The sequence below is a fragment of the Eleutherodactylus coqui genome, chromosome 5 (assembly GCF_035609145.1).
Source record: "Eleutherodactylus coqui strain aEleCoq1 chromosome 5, aEleCoq1.hap1, whole genome shotgun sequence".
Lineage (NCBI taxonomy): Eukaryota > Metazoa > Chordata > Amphibia > Anura > Eleutherodactylidae > Eleutherodactylus > Eleutherodactylus coqui.
Window position 1 is genome coordinate 195,482,236 of NC_089841.1, and position 16,652 is coordinate 195,498,887.

The following is a 16,652-nucleotide window of genomic DNA, read 5'->3' on the forward strand; positions in this document are numbered from 1 at the left end:
CATGGTGGAAATCTACAGAAAGAACTGACATGCTGGAGTTATAAGATCGGCACCGCGCCAATCTACTCGCGGATTTTTGTGTGAATGAGATTTGGTCCTGTAATATGCTGTGATCTTCCACCCAAGAATCTGCTACGTCTGGATGGAACTTTAATGTGAAGTACAAATGAAAATAAAAGGTTTTTCTGACATTACTTCAGTGACTAGACATGTGCGCCTGAAGAGAACCTCTGCACAAGATTTGTGTGGTCTGATTTCTATCAATTTGATGGTGGATTAACCCTTTTCAATCCACTGTCTGACGTCTTCCTACATTCTGATTAAAGCTTGTACGGCTCTAATGTCAGAAGACATGCGACAGGGTATTCTTACCATCTATTGCCAGCCACTCTGCTGTTAGAGCCTCTTTGGCGCACACACACACTGGCTTTAGGTAACAGATGGTACCGTTGTATAACAGCAAAAAAAAAAAGAAGCCTTTTAGGAAACCCTGAAGCCAAAATTGGATTGGAAAGGGTTAATATCCCTAAAAACACTGATGACGACATGCAGGGTGTAGTCACAACGACTGATCCGGCGCTATATCTCAATACCAATGACCTTGAGATAACAGTAGTGTACTTGAATAGGAAGACATGGATGCCTTACATGATAGAATGGTGTCGAGGCTCCTGGGGGCCTGGAAGATAGATTTCAATTTTGTGTTGTAGTGTACTATGGAGAAGTGATTCTTCATGCACAGGAGTGAAAACCAATTGTGGTTACCGCTTGGAGAAGAAAATCACAGCATGCTCAATTTTCCTGTGGTATCCGCACGGATAGCTTTCATTGAAGTCAATGGAAGACGTCCGACCTGCAGTCCGTCCACAATTGACATTGTCCATCCTGCATTTCCTGTTCACAGACTTCTGTGCTGCTCCTACGACATCTCCCATACCCCCCCCCCCCCACCCCCCCGGGCTGTGTCTCAGCCAATCCCGCATCCTCCTCCTACATGTTGTGTTGCCCACCATCAGCTTCTCCACTCTTTGTTTCACTTAAGCCGGCTGTCCACGGGCGTTGTGAAGTCCCGTGGCAGATCTCCACCGCAGGAGCCCTATGTAATAAATAGGCTGACCGCGGAGAATCGGGGCAATTCACAGCATGCTGCGAGGTGGACACGGGGCCGGCGCCTTCCATAGCAACGCTATGGAAAGCTTCAGCCTGCGTGATTCGCCGGCGAATTCACGGTCGTGGACAGGGGGCATAAGGGGACTGGGAGAGAGTATCAGGCTGCCAGCAGCTCTAGCTGCACCTGTAATCATAGGCACAATGTCCCAAGGCACAATGTTATGATCCGCAAACCAAGCCACCCATAGGAAGCATTGGGCGTCCGCACTTGATTCAACACCTGCGGATTTGTTTCTATTTGATTGGCGGATGCCACGCGTAGATCATAAATTGCAGCAGGCTCCATTTAACTGCGGATCACGCGCAGATGTGCTCCACTCATCTCTATGGGAGTTTACAATCCACAGTGCATCCACAAATACATTTGCTGATTCACTGCAGATTTGAAGGTTAAAATCAATTAGGGAGGAGGGGTTGCGGATTTTTTTCGACACAAATGACCATCAGTGCCTTTGTGCATATCTGCGCGGCAAAAAAACCCAATCCCCAATCTCCCGTAAACACCTCCGGATTCTGCAGCAAATCCAGCCCACAGCATGCAATGGCAAAACGAGATATCATGCCCACGAGTGGAAACACTTGCAATTTTCCACTCGCAGGGGAGAAATCACAGCATGCTGCGATTTTGTGCGGGCCACGCACGGCCGGCTTCCATTCAATGCTAGGTGCACGCGAGTGCAATACGGTGCGAGCTTTCCCATTAAATTCCACTGTGAGCTGTCCCAGATGATCGCTGCTTCCCCAAAGTGATGCGAGATGCCAAAGTGATTGCAGCTATTGCCCGCGGGTGTCAGCTGTAATAAACAGCTGACACCCGCGCTGTATGAAGAGAGGTCGCGCAGCAATCTCTCTTCATACATAACCAGCACCTGCATGACGTAAATGTACATCCTGGAGCAGGAAGGGGTTAATAGAGAGGTGGCTGAACCAGATGCCACTTTTCCACTGAAGTATATTCAGAACTAGGTGCTATACCCAATTTTATGACTAGCAGTCCTGGAATATACAAAGTGGGCCACAGAAATGAGCCCCGCACCACGCTGTTATGGAGGCTGCCCAAAAGAAAATCTGTGTAGCCCATAGCAGTATTAGTGTATCTTGACGCCACCGGAAGCTAGGGGTTTGACAGAGAGAACGCCCCTGTCACACTCCCAGCTCCCGATAGGGTGAAAACACGAAGGTTCTAGCAGCATGGTGTGCATTAATGACTGGCTGCCCTCCTGCCTTAGGCTGACGGTGAGAAGTAACCATCCGGCGAAGGCAGTAGAGCAGCCAGTCATCAATGCAGACGCTGCAGCGATGACTTTGACGTACCGCCCATCCCCGGATTCCAGCCGGCCGCCGGCTGACGACTGAGTTGCGGCAGCCGACGCAGGCCCTCTCCTCCAAGATGGCTACTGACCCGCTCACCCTCATGTTGTCGCTGGCCGCGCATAACTTCTGCCGGCAGAACGGCCAGCGGCTGAGTGCTGCGTTCCAGCAGCAGCTGCAGGCTGTGTGCTTCGTGATGGGCGATCCACCCCCACATGGCTGCAAATGTTTCCGCTGCCCACGCATATGCTGCTCAGCCGGCCGGCCCCTGACTGCAGCGTTCCACCAACCGCCGCATCATCTGCTTTCTCTGCGGGCCGCTCCCACTCACATGTGCTGCTCCACCGACAGGACAAGCGTCTGGCTGCTGACTCCTGTCTCCTATGTCTCGGCTGTTATCCAGGCTGCAGCGTTAGTGGACTTCCAGAACCTACAGGCAAGCAACCAATCACTGACAGGGGACGTCACGCCACTGTCAATCTGGACTCCAGCAGGACTTCCTGGTGGCGTCAAGATACACTAATACCGCCCATACCAACCTATCACAGCGCAGTTTTTTCTTTACCTCAGCAGCATAAGAAATGAAAGCTGAGCTGTAGCAGCCAATCACAGTGCAGCTTTCATTTTACCTTAGCAGTATAAGAAATTAAAGCTGCGCTGTGATTGGCTGCTATGACCCCCAACAAATATTACAGGGGAAGTCGGTGCGTTTTCGGTTGATGCTGAAGAACGCTCATGCAGACTGTCACTCAAATCGGACCAGAACTGTGCATTTGTATACGACACAAACAAACGGATATATAAAATACGATGGGTGGGAATTGGTAGGCCGCCGTTCCCATGATAGATAAGCATCCGTGGCGTTACGGTATATACTATGAAGGAGGAGTCCACATGTAGAAGCTACACTGTGACCATTTTACACATACAGCAATTTACCTGCAAACCTACATTACTATAAAGCATCAGCTTGAAAACTGTGAGGATCTGCGGTAAAACTGCGCCTGAGCGCATGTACAGGAGGTCAGAGGCGGTCAGCACACACTAGTAGTTGTACCTCACTACGGAGGGGGTAGGAGGACAGGAATGTGAAAACTAATTTATTTTAATTCCGAGCTAGAAGGCACAGACATATTCTTCATGCAGTAGTAGCAGCTGCTAGGCTCTGGTCCAGCACTAGAGGCGCTCTTAGCTCTGGGAGTCCAAAATGGACACTCAGGAATTCCTGGTGGAACCTAGATTGCGGGAAGGGGGGGGGGGGGTGATGCTCCCTGTACCTGATTGGCTGCACAGCTTGTTCAGCTGCTGGTCCTGGAAGGGCACAAAAGATGTATAGAAAAGTCATACAGCGGCCGCCGCTCCTGCAGCTGCGCACCCCCAGCAGCGGCGGCCCAGAAGGCGGAACACCCCTCACTATACAAGAACGCCATAAGTAGCAGGGAGGCCAAATCGAAGTTACTCAGCTTTCCCGGGAGCATCCGTCACAGACCATTGATGCAGCCGGCGGAACAGAGCTGACAGCTAGCGCCCAGGACAGAGCTGTAAGTCAGCAGCGGCCAGGACAGAGAAGTGAGCCGCTGGGCGGCCAGGATGGAGCACACACGCTGCAGCGTCTGCATTGATTTGTGCCAGTGCTGCACGGTTAGCGTGAGGGTTACTGTTCTTCTTAGGCTTACATTATGACATGGCTCAGAGACCTGGACCTTGCTGTCACAAACCACTGAGCGTCTGGAGCCCTTTCACATGCGATGCCAACGCCAGATTCTCCGTGTCCGGGGCCTGAGTCAATCACAGAAACAATAACAAGGAGACGACTCACACTTTTTGGTCATGCTGCACGCTTGTCAGAAGCTGTCCCGGCCCACGGTGCTCTAACAGCAGCAATTGCTAGGAAAAACGACCCCCTGCCAGATGGCGGAGGCCTCCTGCATGTCCGTGGCGCTTGAGGGTGCAACAGATAGACAACGGTACCTCCTCCAACATCAACACTGAATGGAACAATGCTCTCGGTCGTGGTCATTCTAGATCGGAAGCACGGGCCCTCGTTGTCCAAGCGTGATAACTAACTAACCCTGCAGTTCTGGCACAAATCAATGCACACTGTACTGCTAGGACCTTCGTGCCTTCACCCTATCGGGAGCTAGTGGTGTGAGAGGGACGTTCCTTCTGTCAAACCCCTAGCTCCTGGTGGCGTCAAGATACACTAATCCTGGACTGGCAGGCCTCAGGCAGCAGCTTCAACATGGCGAGGGCAGTTCTAGCCGGAGGGATCACCAGCTCCCCTGCGGGTCAGTTTGAACTGGAGACTGGGGGAATATCTCCGTAAGGCCTCTTGTCCATGGGCGGGTCGGATTCTGCATACTGGAGCCCTCAGCGGAATCTGACCCCACCAGCAGCGGCGTCTGCATTACCTGACATCTTTCTGTACTGCGGATGGTCCGCACGGCTCGCTGTTGGATATGTGCAGTACAGATTTTTTATTTTTTTTAAACTCCTGCTTTCCCTGCAGAATCCGCGACCCGTCCGCAGCGTCAATTGCAGACAGGCCACTGGTCAGACGGCTTCCATTGACTTCAATGGAATCCATCCGTGCGGAAACCGCAGCAAAATGGAGCATGCTGCGATTTTTCATCCGCAAGCGGAAACCGCAATCGGTAGCCATTTGTGGTTTCCGCTCGTGGACATGAGCTATGGAGGGTTATTGCTGCAGAATTTGGAGCGGAACCCCCGCAGCGGAATCCGCAGCGAAAATCCGCCTGTGGACATGAGGCCTAAGACAATGTATGGAATAGCAGCACCCATACGGAAACACCCTGCGCCTGTCTCACATCTGCGCTGGAACATTCGGTCGGAGGATTCATAGCAGATTGTCTTTCGGAAAAACGATGGGCAGCTGAGTGAAAAACAAACAGATTATAGTCAATGGAGTCCATTCGACGCTATTCCGTTCCGTTATAATACAGAGCCGTTCGGCCGTGGGGATTCTGCTTTCCTGCTCCCCGAATGGCGCGGGGAATCGGAACCGCCGACGGAGATGTGAAACCACCCTGACCCGTTGCTTCATTGCTCTGGAACGTTCCTCAGGCTTTGGGAAGTAGAGAGCTCTGCCGGAGGTGTAATATGGGCTGATATCACACCTGTAGACCCGCGGTTTTGTCATGATTGCAATGTGTTTTGCGAGAAGACTGCTTTGCATCGCTGCAAGAAAAATCACTCATATAAACACATCGAAATGGATGTGTTATTTTCACGTGCGCGTTCCATCATATCGCCATTGGACCAAACTCTTTCTGGGTTAATAAGGCCTAAAGTTCTGGGAACCAGTACTGCGGTCGGCCATACTTGTCCCGTTAGCTGTAGACTATTAAATGCTAAGACACATATCAATTATCAATAAGGTTTGTCAAAAATGACGTTTACCACTAAAGAGGTGACATATAAGGAAAGACCAGTGTGGGGTCATGTGACACTGCAGGCTATACCACGGACTTGGATAGCAACCAATCAGATTTCAGCTTTCATTTCTCTAGAGCAGATTATGTAGATATAAGAGGTGATCTGATTGGTTGTCATGAACCACACTGACAATTCTAATGAGCACAGCTTTACCTTAAACTAAACATTTGCTATATTCGTCACATTAGATGGTCATTGAAAAATATGTTCACGTACATAAAATTAAGCGTTCATTTGAAACTCTCCACAGCATCGACTTGCATATTAACATCTTCATCAGCACTTCGGCCCTATTCAGCAATTCCAGCAACCTGATTGGTTGTTTGGGTTGTCTGTCTCACAATTTCAGCAACCTGATTGGTGAATATTTCCGAAGTGCTGTTGAAGATGTAAATACGCCATCCGCTTACATAACGCCCTCATCTAATATGGCGTCTAACAGTCCGTGTCCAGCCTAGTCATGCCCTTCTCAAACATGGCCGCAGAACTCGCACCATCACCGTGACGTCACACGCGCCGTATCCCAGAGTTCTCCGCGCGCCGCTGTAATCCTCGCTGGGAACATGGCGCTGGCGAGTGTAGTGAGAAGTGAGGGCTCTCTGTGGCCCAGGGATGTCCCCGCCAGCTGCGGCCTGGACGCCGGCGGACTCAGCTTCCAGGTGGTCCCGGGACTCGGGCAGGGAACCGCTGAGCCGGGCATTGAGTTTCTGCACGGAACCACCACCCTGGCCTTCAAGGTACACAATAGCCGGCAGTATGGCTGCGCAGGGGGTACGGGTGTGATGGGTACAGCGGTACCAGGAGTTGGCACCTCTTCTAAGAAGCTTTCATGGGGCGAGTTAGTAGGGCAGCCTCTGATCTCTTAGGTGTCACAATGCAGGACAGAGCGGCCATCGTCCAGACGTCTGCCAGTGCCACGGTTATCATGGCTGGGCTCACGTCTGCGCCAGAACCGCCGCCGTCTAAAAACTGGGCAGACCCCATTATAGTCAGTGGGGTCCGCCTAGCGCTGCTCGGCCATGGGGATTCCCCTTTCCTGCTTTCCCCAACCAAGCAGGACCCCCGCCGCAGGTGTGAGACCACCCTTAGATTGTGCGACCTCCGATCCTAAATGCTGGAGCGGGACCCTGGCGGTCAGTTACAACGGCGGGGGTCGTGTGGGTATGGCATATCACAGCGGGGTGTAATAGTAGGGCACAGGGTGGGAAGGGGTTAACGGAAGCCTGTTGCTACATTCTGTCCTTATAACTAATTGTACTCATATTGTGGGACCTCGATGCTTGGAGGAGGCTCCAGATTTAAGGACATTTCTGTGCGTTCCGCGTGATATGCTAATGACAGCTGGACCGTCCAATGGGGCCGGGCTCTCCCACCTTCCTCTATCACACCCCTGGGGTCTTGACTGCTGTGGCTGCTGAGATGTCTTGTGCACCCAGTATGCTCCGCCCGCACCGCACTGGGGTCTGGCTGTGTGCCCAGAGATGCCACATAAGGAATGACATCACTGCCCACTGTCACATTCAGGGGAACACTCAATAATCGGCCGGTGGTTTAAAGGACCATTATGGTTGTATCTGGCAATAAGCTTGGCGATGGAATCACATTAGGCTGCGCTCACAAAAAAGAGGATATGCCGCGATTTTTGTAATATCGCCCATTTTTTTCAATAGGGCTGACAGCAGCAGCACCAATAGCAGCCTCGTGTAGCGCAGAGTGTAAGCTCTCACTCGTGACCTGAAGCTTGTAAGTTCAATCCTTGCATGGTTCAGGTAGCTGGCTCAGGGTAAACTCAGCCTTCCATCCTTCCAAGGTCGGTAATATGAGGACCCAGCGTGGTGGGGGGTAATAAATTACCTGAAAACGCTGCGGAATAAGTTGGCGCTATAAAAAGAACAAGATTTATTTATTTTCATGCTCTCCAGCTGGGGCAGCTGCATTAGGGGATCCCTTCTGACCTGCGGGGAAATCCTTTGGACCGAGGTGGGGAAAGGGATTCCCCGCAGTGATGCAAGGCTGCTTTCACCTGAAAATGCCTCGCATCCAGGAGCTTCACATGGATTGCGAGGGGGTGCTATCGGCTATCGCCCTCGCCAGTGTGAAGCGGCCCTAAGGGAGTGTTTCACACTGTGCTGAATGCCCATTGATTTACATCGGGGCGTTCAGACAAGTCTATTACTCATGTCACTTTTGGCCGCGTGAAAAAAAAAACAAAGCATGACCTGTTTGGGTGCGTATGATGCCCCAAAATTGCCCGTTGAGGTCGATGGGGCTGCGTAGATACGCTACATACGTATACAAGAATAAAACGCAGAACAGCTGAAAAACGCACTGAGTGGGGTTTTTTTGGTCCATAAACACTTTCTATTCACTGACCGAAAACCGCTTACCCCCGTGTGAATGACCCCTCGCATCGTCACTGGTGTGATAGTTGTTTGCGACCCAAAGCAAACAGATTTTTTGCAGTCGCGTTCGGTCAGAATACAGGATTAGTGACAACTTTGTGCTGTGCAACTCATGTCCCCATGTAGCCGCAGCTTTATGCATGCAGCTCTGGGGTACATAGAGCTGTAAGTTGGGATCAGTGCAGGTGATACAATTTATTTACAGACTTCCTCAACTTTTCATACAGACGATCTTTATAAGGGCGCCTTCACACTGGCGGGAATATCGTGCGAGACTTGTGCGTTGCGAGACGCCCAAATATGACAGCCATTCTTTTGAATGGGCTCATTCACACTTGTGATGTCTCCCTTCATGGCGCCGCATCGCGATGCGGGAAACAAATCGCAGCATGTCTAATGTTTTAGCGATATCGCCCATTGTTTTCAATGGGGCTGGTGGTGGCAAAGCTCCGGAACACTTGTCTGTAGTCTTCAGCCACCGCTTCCTGGTGAGGGGGTTCAAAAATCCCACCTCCAGGAAGCGCTGGCTCTGATTGGTTGAGCCGCAGCGCTCAAGAACCAATAACTGCAGCGCACAATGAACTGATCACAGCTATTCAATGTGATAGCTATGATTTGCTGATCTGTGGTGCTCAAGAACCAGTCGCTGCAGTGCTCAATGAACCAATCAGAGCCAGCGCTTCCTGGAGGCGGGATTTTTGAATCCCCTCACCAGAAAGCGCCGGCTGAAGACTACAGACAAATGCCACGGAACTGCCAGAGGAGAAGTGCAGCAGAGCAGACAGCGCCTGTTGGGTAATGTTTTTTTGTTTGTTTTTTTTTTTAATGTAGCTAGGGCTCATTTTAGGGATAAACAATAGGACTTCATACTGTAAAAGTTCCATCCCATCACACGGAAACCGCGATTTCATGCGATGCAACATAAAGGAACGTTCCATAAGGAATTATGGGCCACAAAACATTTTTAAAAAATCGCAGCTGTATAGAGCATGGCGCAATTTTTTTTCTCGCAGTGTAGCAGCCTACAAAACATCACTGATGTGAAGGAACCAATTGGAAAGCATGGGCTCCATATACCTGCGATTTGTGCCGCTGTCACATCATGAAAAAATTACACGATTTTGTCGCTTCTGTGAAAAGTGGGCTAAAACTTGCCTCACAGGAAAAATTTGACCCCAAAAGCTACCGTGTTTCCCTTAAAAAAAAAGAAAAGACACTGTCTTATATTTATTTTTGCCTCAAGAGGCACAGTGTCTTATTTTTGGGGGGTGTCTTATAATACTTGCCTAGCAGCCGGCGGGGTAAGGCTTACTATTGGGGACACACGGTAGCAGCAGCAAGGAACGAACCCAACACTACTTGGTGCCTTAAAAAGCCTTGACTTGTAGATGTTGCAGGTCCTCTGGGTGTTGTGGTGCCTGCCCAGTCTGTACTAATGGCCACGCACTCATTCTTCAGGTTGGATCAGGTGTGATTCCCAGTACTAGGACCACCAATAGTTGCTTCACTGTTGCGGTTTTGCTTTGGTACTGCCATGCTGCGTGACATAACCGATTGCTTATACAGTAACGTCGTCACTAATCATCTCTACCAGATGTTATGGTCTAACAGTGGCATGTCTGTCCCTTTCACTTGTCAGTTCCGTCACGGAGTCATTGTGGCCGTTGACTCCAGAGCTACGGCCGGCTCTTACATCGCCTCACAGACTGTGAAGAAAGTTATCGAGATCAATCCATACCTGCTGGGCACAATGGCAGGTGGTGCCGCCGACTGCAGCTTCTGGGAGAGGCTCCTCGCCCGTCAGTGCCGCATCTATGAACTTAGGAACAAGGAACGTATATCTGTGGCTGCAGCCTCAAAACTACTGGCCAATATGGTATATCAATACAAGGGCATGGGCCTGTCTATGGGAACCATGATCTGTGGATGGGACAAGAGAGGGCCAGGTAAGTAGAGAACAGTCTACCCTGCAGGGTAACTAATTGTGATTTTGTGCCTTTTAAAGGGATTGTCTGAGATGTTTTGTCTAAAAACAGCTCCCCGTGGCCACAACATAACAAAAGGCTTCTACTCTGCTCTCCCTACATGTCCCCCGCCGTCTGCTGCCGGTCTACCTGGTGATGTATAGTTTACCGGCTGCAGTCAGCCTGTTCCCATGCAGCCCTGTCATTGGCTGCGGCAGCAGGTTTATGGAACGTCATGGGCCGACAGTAAACAATGGCACCAGGGAGACCCTCTGGTTGGGGACTTGTGGGGAGAGAGGAATATAAGCTTTTTGTTTGTTGTGGCCATGGTGGAGCTGTTTGAAGGCAAAACGTATGTCTCAGACCACCTCCTTAATGGTTTCCCTTATAAGGACAGTGGCCAGAGACACAGAGCGACGGTACGCTGGCCATGGCCACGCTCAAGGCGCTCATCTCCTTGTATCCCTGACAGTCGTCTTCCACACTGACCATACGGTGCTTGGAGGGTTGTCTCGTTTACATTAATGATTCAGAACTATCCATTAGGCTTTATTAGCAGTAGTTTTGTAGAGAAGACTTGTCCATGTATTTAACCTCTCTTCTTTACGCAGGTCTTTATTACGTGGACAGTGAAGGAAATCGAGTGTCTGGTTCCGTCTTCTCGGTGGGCTCGGGCTCCATGTATGCTTATGGCGTGTTGGATAGAGGCTACAACTACGACCTAGAAACAGAGGAAGCCCAAGAGCTTGCACGCCGCGCCATTTACCAAGCAACCTACCGTGATGCTTACTCAGGTGGAGTGGTGAATCTCTACCATGTGAAAGAAGAGGGTTGGCTACGTGTGTCACAAGATGACGTGGCTGACCTACATGAAAAGTACAAGGGGATGACTGACTCTTAATGTTCTAGTTTAGAAAGTGGGGGATACTTATGAAGCTCTACTGCCCTCCTGATGGTCTGAGGTACCACAATGGGATGGAAAAGGACGTTTAGGCTCAATAAAACACAGTACAGACTGTCAGCTCCTATGAGCTCCATACACTAAAGTTATAGGAGCTAGGGCACGGAGTCCAGGGATGCCACACTCATACTTAACCTGTCCTCCCATTCATCCTCTGTCTGCCCGTGAAGCCACCACCACTCCTTGTGCCAGTGGACTACTTATAAGTGCCACATAATGAGGACGTACCCCTTCAGGAACGGGAAGGCTGGTGGTTATGAGAGTCACATCCCTGAATTCGGCAACCCCGGGTCCTCTAAATCTATAACTGTAGTTTATGGATCTCATAGGCGCTGACAGAGTCCCATTAAGGTATGTTCACACAAGCATAAGTACATAGTGGTAAAATCTCACACGTATTTGTAAGGTTGAGCCTTGAACATCTGATCTACACGTGGATTTAGACCCAGTCTGGAGCCAATCCACATGCAAATATCTAACAAGGATTCCATGTCAATAAGTAATAGACCACTTTTTTTTTTCATGAAGCTTATTTCAAATCCACGTGTTGAAAAATCTGCCCGTATGAATCTGTCGAAAACAATAGGGGTGGAATATGTGTGACATTAAACTTCATCTGAACACCTTAAGTTTCTTTACTCTTTATATAAAAAATACAGGATTTTGTTATGTTGGATATTACAATATGAAGTGTCTGCCATATTACATCTTATTAAACAAGTTCTTCATAAGTCACTTTAAAGTTTTATTTCTTGTATGAGAATATATTCTCACTGGTTATACTTGTCCATATAAAATAACGCACATTGTGGTCATATGCAGGCGGTCCTCTTCAGAGCTGGCCACAGTGTAGGGGGCAATAGAAAATGAGTAAAATGGTCATTATCAGTATGAAAGTAAGAAAATAAAAGGAGATTGCTATTCAGCGACTATCTTCTTTTTTTTTTTTCCAGCAATTCTAGCAGAAAACCTACAAATATTTGTCATTGAAGTTTTATTCGCACACAGCAGAATGGAACTTCAGCACATTTCACATTTCCCACAGGTATCATGTGAACACTGAGGTTTTCTTAACTTCATAAATGCCGTAGCAAAATCCACCACTATTGCCCCGTGGATGTGCGCTAAGATTGCATACAGCTCTTGCCTATAAAGTCAGGCTCACACGGGCGGACCGGATTCCATATGCTGGTGGCCTGCAGCGGATTCTGGTTGTGAGTCCGGCCAACGACTTTGCGTACCTGGTGTTTCTGTAGTGCTTATGACAGCAGCGGCTCACTGTCGGTCATGTTCAGTCCATTTTTCTTTTTTTCCCTCAATGTTTGTAGTTCCCAAGCAGTGGAAGTCTCTGCACCAACTTCTGAGTAGTGGCCGGCGCTTGTAACTGCAGGCACAGCTCTCATTGAAATCAACGGGAGCCGCGCCAGCCACTACACAGAGGTCGGCGCGAAGACTTCCGCTGCTTCAGCTCCAACCTCTGTGTATTTGCGGCGCTGACAGCATTCGCCCACTTAGCTGATATCGGGGTCCCGAGCAACAGACCCCAGCCGATCAACTATTGATGACCTATGTCCCTGGAAAACCCCTTTAAGACCAAAAGCACAGAGCATATTGAGCAGAATTTGGTGATCTGTGTCAAATGTCTTAGAGGGATCCAAGAGGCTTAGTAAAAAGTGGTCGCCATTTGATTTAGCAGTCAGGAGCTCGTTTGACACTTTAGTGAGAGCAGTTTCTGTAGAATGCAGAGAGTGAAAGCCAAACTATAAAGCTGGCTCACACGGGACTGAATTGGTGCGGAATTTCTGTATGGAATGTCCGCACGGCAATTCTGCACGCAGCTCCTAATCCGTCCAAATCCCGTTGACGCGCTGCGGCCAAGCCGTGTGTAAACGGACATGTGGTACGGAAAACAAAGGCGCAGCACGCCAATTCTTTTTTCGTTTCTGCAGCGGCCTCGCTCCTCTCTATAAGGAGAGAAAGCTGCAGCGGAATGGCGAAACAGCTCCAAAATGCCGCGAGTTTTGCAGCTGCACTTGTCCAGCAGAATTCTCGTGGAATTTCATTGCGGTCATTCCGTGAGAATTCTGCTGGAAATCCGTCATGTGTGACCCCAGCCTACGGGATCAAGAAGAGTTTTCTGAGAGATGTCTTATTAGTAGAGATGAGCGAGTATACTCGTTAAGGTTAACTACTCGAGCGAGTAGTGCCTTAGTCGAGTATCTGCCTGCTCGTCTCTAAAGATTCGGGTGGCGGTGGGGGAGAGCGGGGAGGAACGGAGAAGAGATCCCTCTCCCCCCTGCTCACCGCCGCAACTCGCCTGTCACCCGCGCCGGCAGCCAGATCTTTAGAGACGAGCGGGCAGATACTCGACTAAGGCACTACTCACTCGAGTAGTTAGCCTTAGCGAGTATGCTCGCTCATCTCTACTTATTAGGCGAGAGTAGACCAGGAGTTTGTAGATGAAGGGGAGATTAGAGACAGGTTCACAGCATCAGATGAATCGACAGTTTCTTTAGTAATGGGGATATGGGACCGTATGTTACATGTATATTTATGTCCTACGGGGTGGGGGTGCTATTAACCCTTTAAATGCCGCTGTCAATTCTGACAGCGGCATTTAAATCCCCCCACCCGCTCCCCTGCAATGAGATCGCAGGGAGCCGTGCAGGTGTCATTGCAGCTGCGGGCCTTCTGAAAGGCGCCAGGGCTGTCTATCCAGCCGTCCCTGTGGGGTGGCTTGATAGACTGCCTGCCTGATCGTAGTATGATGTAGTGCTATACCATTACATCATACTGTAGGAGCGATAAAAGCATGGCTAGTTGTTGTCCTGTGTGGCGACTGAAAAAAAAAAAAAGTAAAAATCCGAACAATAGTTTATTAAATATTCAAAAAAATTTTTTGCCGTATTTACAATAAAAATCTAAAAACAAATACATATTTGGTATCGCTGCGTCCGTAAAAGTCCGCTCGATCAAAGTAACGCAATATTTACCCCACTCGGTAATTACAAAGCAATCAAAGTCATATGTATTTGAAAATACAATGCAACCTACAGGGCATCATGCAACAAATGAGCCCTTGCACAACTATGTCGATGGAAAAATAAAATGGCTATTGTGCGCAGAGGATGGCGGCAGTAAATCATTTAAAAAAATTAAATGTCTTTGAAAAAAGTAAAAGTACAGAAAAAGGAAAACTATATAAGTTTGGTATCGTAGTAATCGTACAGACCCATAGAATAAAGTGATCAGGCCATTTTTGTTGCAGTTTGTGCGCCGTAGAAACAAGACACACTGAAAGATGGCGGAATGTCGTTTTTTTTGTTTGTTTTTTCATTTTACTCCACTTCGAATTTTTTAAAGTTTTTCAGTGGTATGGTATTTTATGGTACTTTTAAATAGTACCATTGACTACAACTCATCCCGCAAAAACAAGCTCCCCATACAGCAACGTCGCTGGATAAATGAAGGAGTTACAATTTTTCAAAAGGGGGAGGAAAAAACGAAACTGGAAAAAAAGGGGCCACGTCATTAAGGGGTTAAAGGAGGAGGGAAAGCTACCAGAAGAGACAGGTCTAATATTGTGAGGTGACTGATGACAGCCTGGGGAGAGAGATTGATGGAGGTGGGTGGGAATAGGGCCATTAATGCAGGTAGCAGGGCAAGAAGAGGAGAGAAGCCTGGAGACTTCTTCAGTTATTGGGTCAAATGCTGAGCGTGAACTTAGAGAGTGCAGGAGAGAAGGGGAGCAGAGCTAGTCTGGAAACGGGGAGTTATTTCCTGCCAAGCGGCAATTTTTTTTTTGCAATGGGCCTCCAGATCTTTAGCACTGAGATCCTTCGTAGGGGGCTGTATTTTAGGGCTGAGGAGGGAGTGAAAAATGTCAGCAGCATGTTAATTGTATCGCCACTTCTGCTGATGGCTCTCTCCTCTCTATTGCAAATGGCACAGGTTTTGAAGCTGCATCTCCGCTGCAGAAAGCATGTGGAATTTACCTGCGGTCCCGCTGCGGTAATTCCGCTCCGTGTGAACCCAGCTTAAGGGTGTGGACCTCAAAGGAAGGGAATGTGGGCGAGGATACTGGAAGGAGCATTGTGGAGAGAGACGACCGCTTTCTCCACCACACCTGTTCTCGGGGCATGGGAGAAATGTAGATAGGATAGAGCAGCAAGGGAAACGGTCCAGGCTGTTGATCCATGTCTCTGTGAGAGTCAGCAGGTTTAGAGATTTTGTAATGAAGTCCTCATATAGGGGTGAGTTTATTGTACGCTGACTGACCGTTCCAGAGCGCACATTTAAAGGTAAATGGCAAATGATAACTTGATCAGATGGGTTTCTTAGAGGGGTAGATAAGTTAAAGCTAGTGGAAATAAACGGTAGTTTGGGGTTAGGAGAGATGCCCTGCAGCTGGTAGGAGGAGGGCTTCGTGGGGGCAGTTTTTCTGTTTAAGGGTTTCTGTAAATTAGCGATAGCAGGATGTAATAGCGCTGTACAGGGAGTGCTATCGGCCGTGCATCCGCGCATTCTGCTGTACCTTTCTACACGGCCGGGCCCATTCACAATGGCGCCGGACACACCGGCACTGGGAACCAGCTGGGCAGCTCAATTAGTCCTCGATGTTATATATTTACATACCATAATTGCGCACTTCAGTGCCTATGGTGCCTTAAATGCACACAAAAATAGAGCATGTTGTGTATATTTTCGCGTGCATGAAAATTGAGTGCAAAAATGCAGAATGTGAGGGAACACATTGAAATCAATGGGTTCTATTCTCTGCGGTTTGTGTGACAAAATCGCTCATCTGCAGAAGCCCTAACAGTGGAATCAGATCGTTTGAGGCAGTTTAAGAAATTGTGAACTGTGGATGGGCGAGGGAAGGATAGATGGGCTGGTGTAGATGCAAGGCACTGCAGGACTATGGAAACAATAGTAGTGGTGTTGAAATCCAATTTGGTAAAGTAGTGTATGTAACATGCCTGTCTCCTGCCCTGTCGAGCTGCCATTGTATAACTGTCACACACTTAGCCAAAAATTACACTTTGCCAGCAAATGACACGTTGCCACCTTGACATACAATATAATTGTGTGCGCTTTCTAAGTCATGGAAACTATAATCTTTCAGACAAACTGTTTTTTTTGCTGGCCCTGCTTTCAGAAGGTACTCGTAAGGATAGTTTCGTATACAGGGGTTTTCTGTGCCTTCTACAAAGCAAAATCATTGCAGACAGATACTGGCCATTGGTGTGTAGTGATACATGAAACGCGCTTTTTTTTTTGCTTTTTGTTTGTGTTTCGTTTTACTTTGCTGTGGCTGCTGTTTTACTTGTGCATCCTATGAGTCAACAGATAAGGACATTGAAAAATTCTATGCCAATCTCCAGAAAG

At 48.8% G+C, this 16,652-nt stretch overlaps 1 protein-coding gene across 1 annotated transcript; it reads left to right on the top strand.

Annotated features, from left to right (window-relative positions):
- Window positions 1-6,462: 6,462 nt before the first annotated feature.
- On the top strand, window positions 6,463-11,999 carry LOC136628227 (proteasome subunit beta type-5-like). Its single transcript, XM_066603956.1, has 3 exons — window positions 6,463-6,674; window positions 9,979-10,285; window positions 10,915-11,999. The coding sequence occupies exons 1-3, from the start codon at window positions 6,501-6,503 to the stop codon at window positions 11,202-11,204; spliced, it is 771 nt and encodes a 256-aa protein (XP_066460053.1). The 5' UTR covers window positions 6,463-6,500; the 3' UTR covers window positions 11,205-11,999.
- The last annotated feature ends 4,653 nt before the right edge of the window (window positions 12,000-16,652 follow it).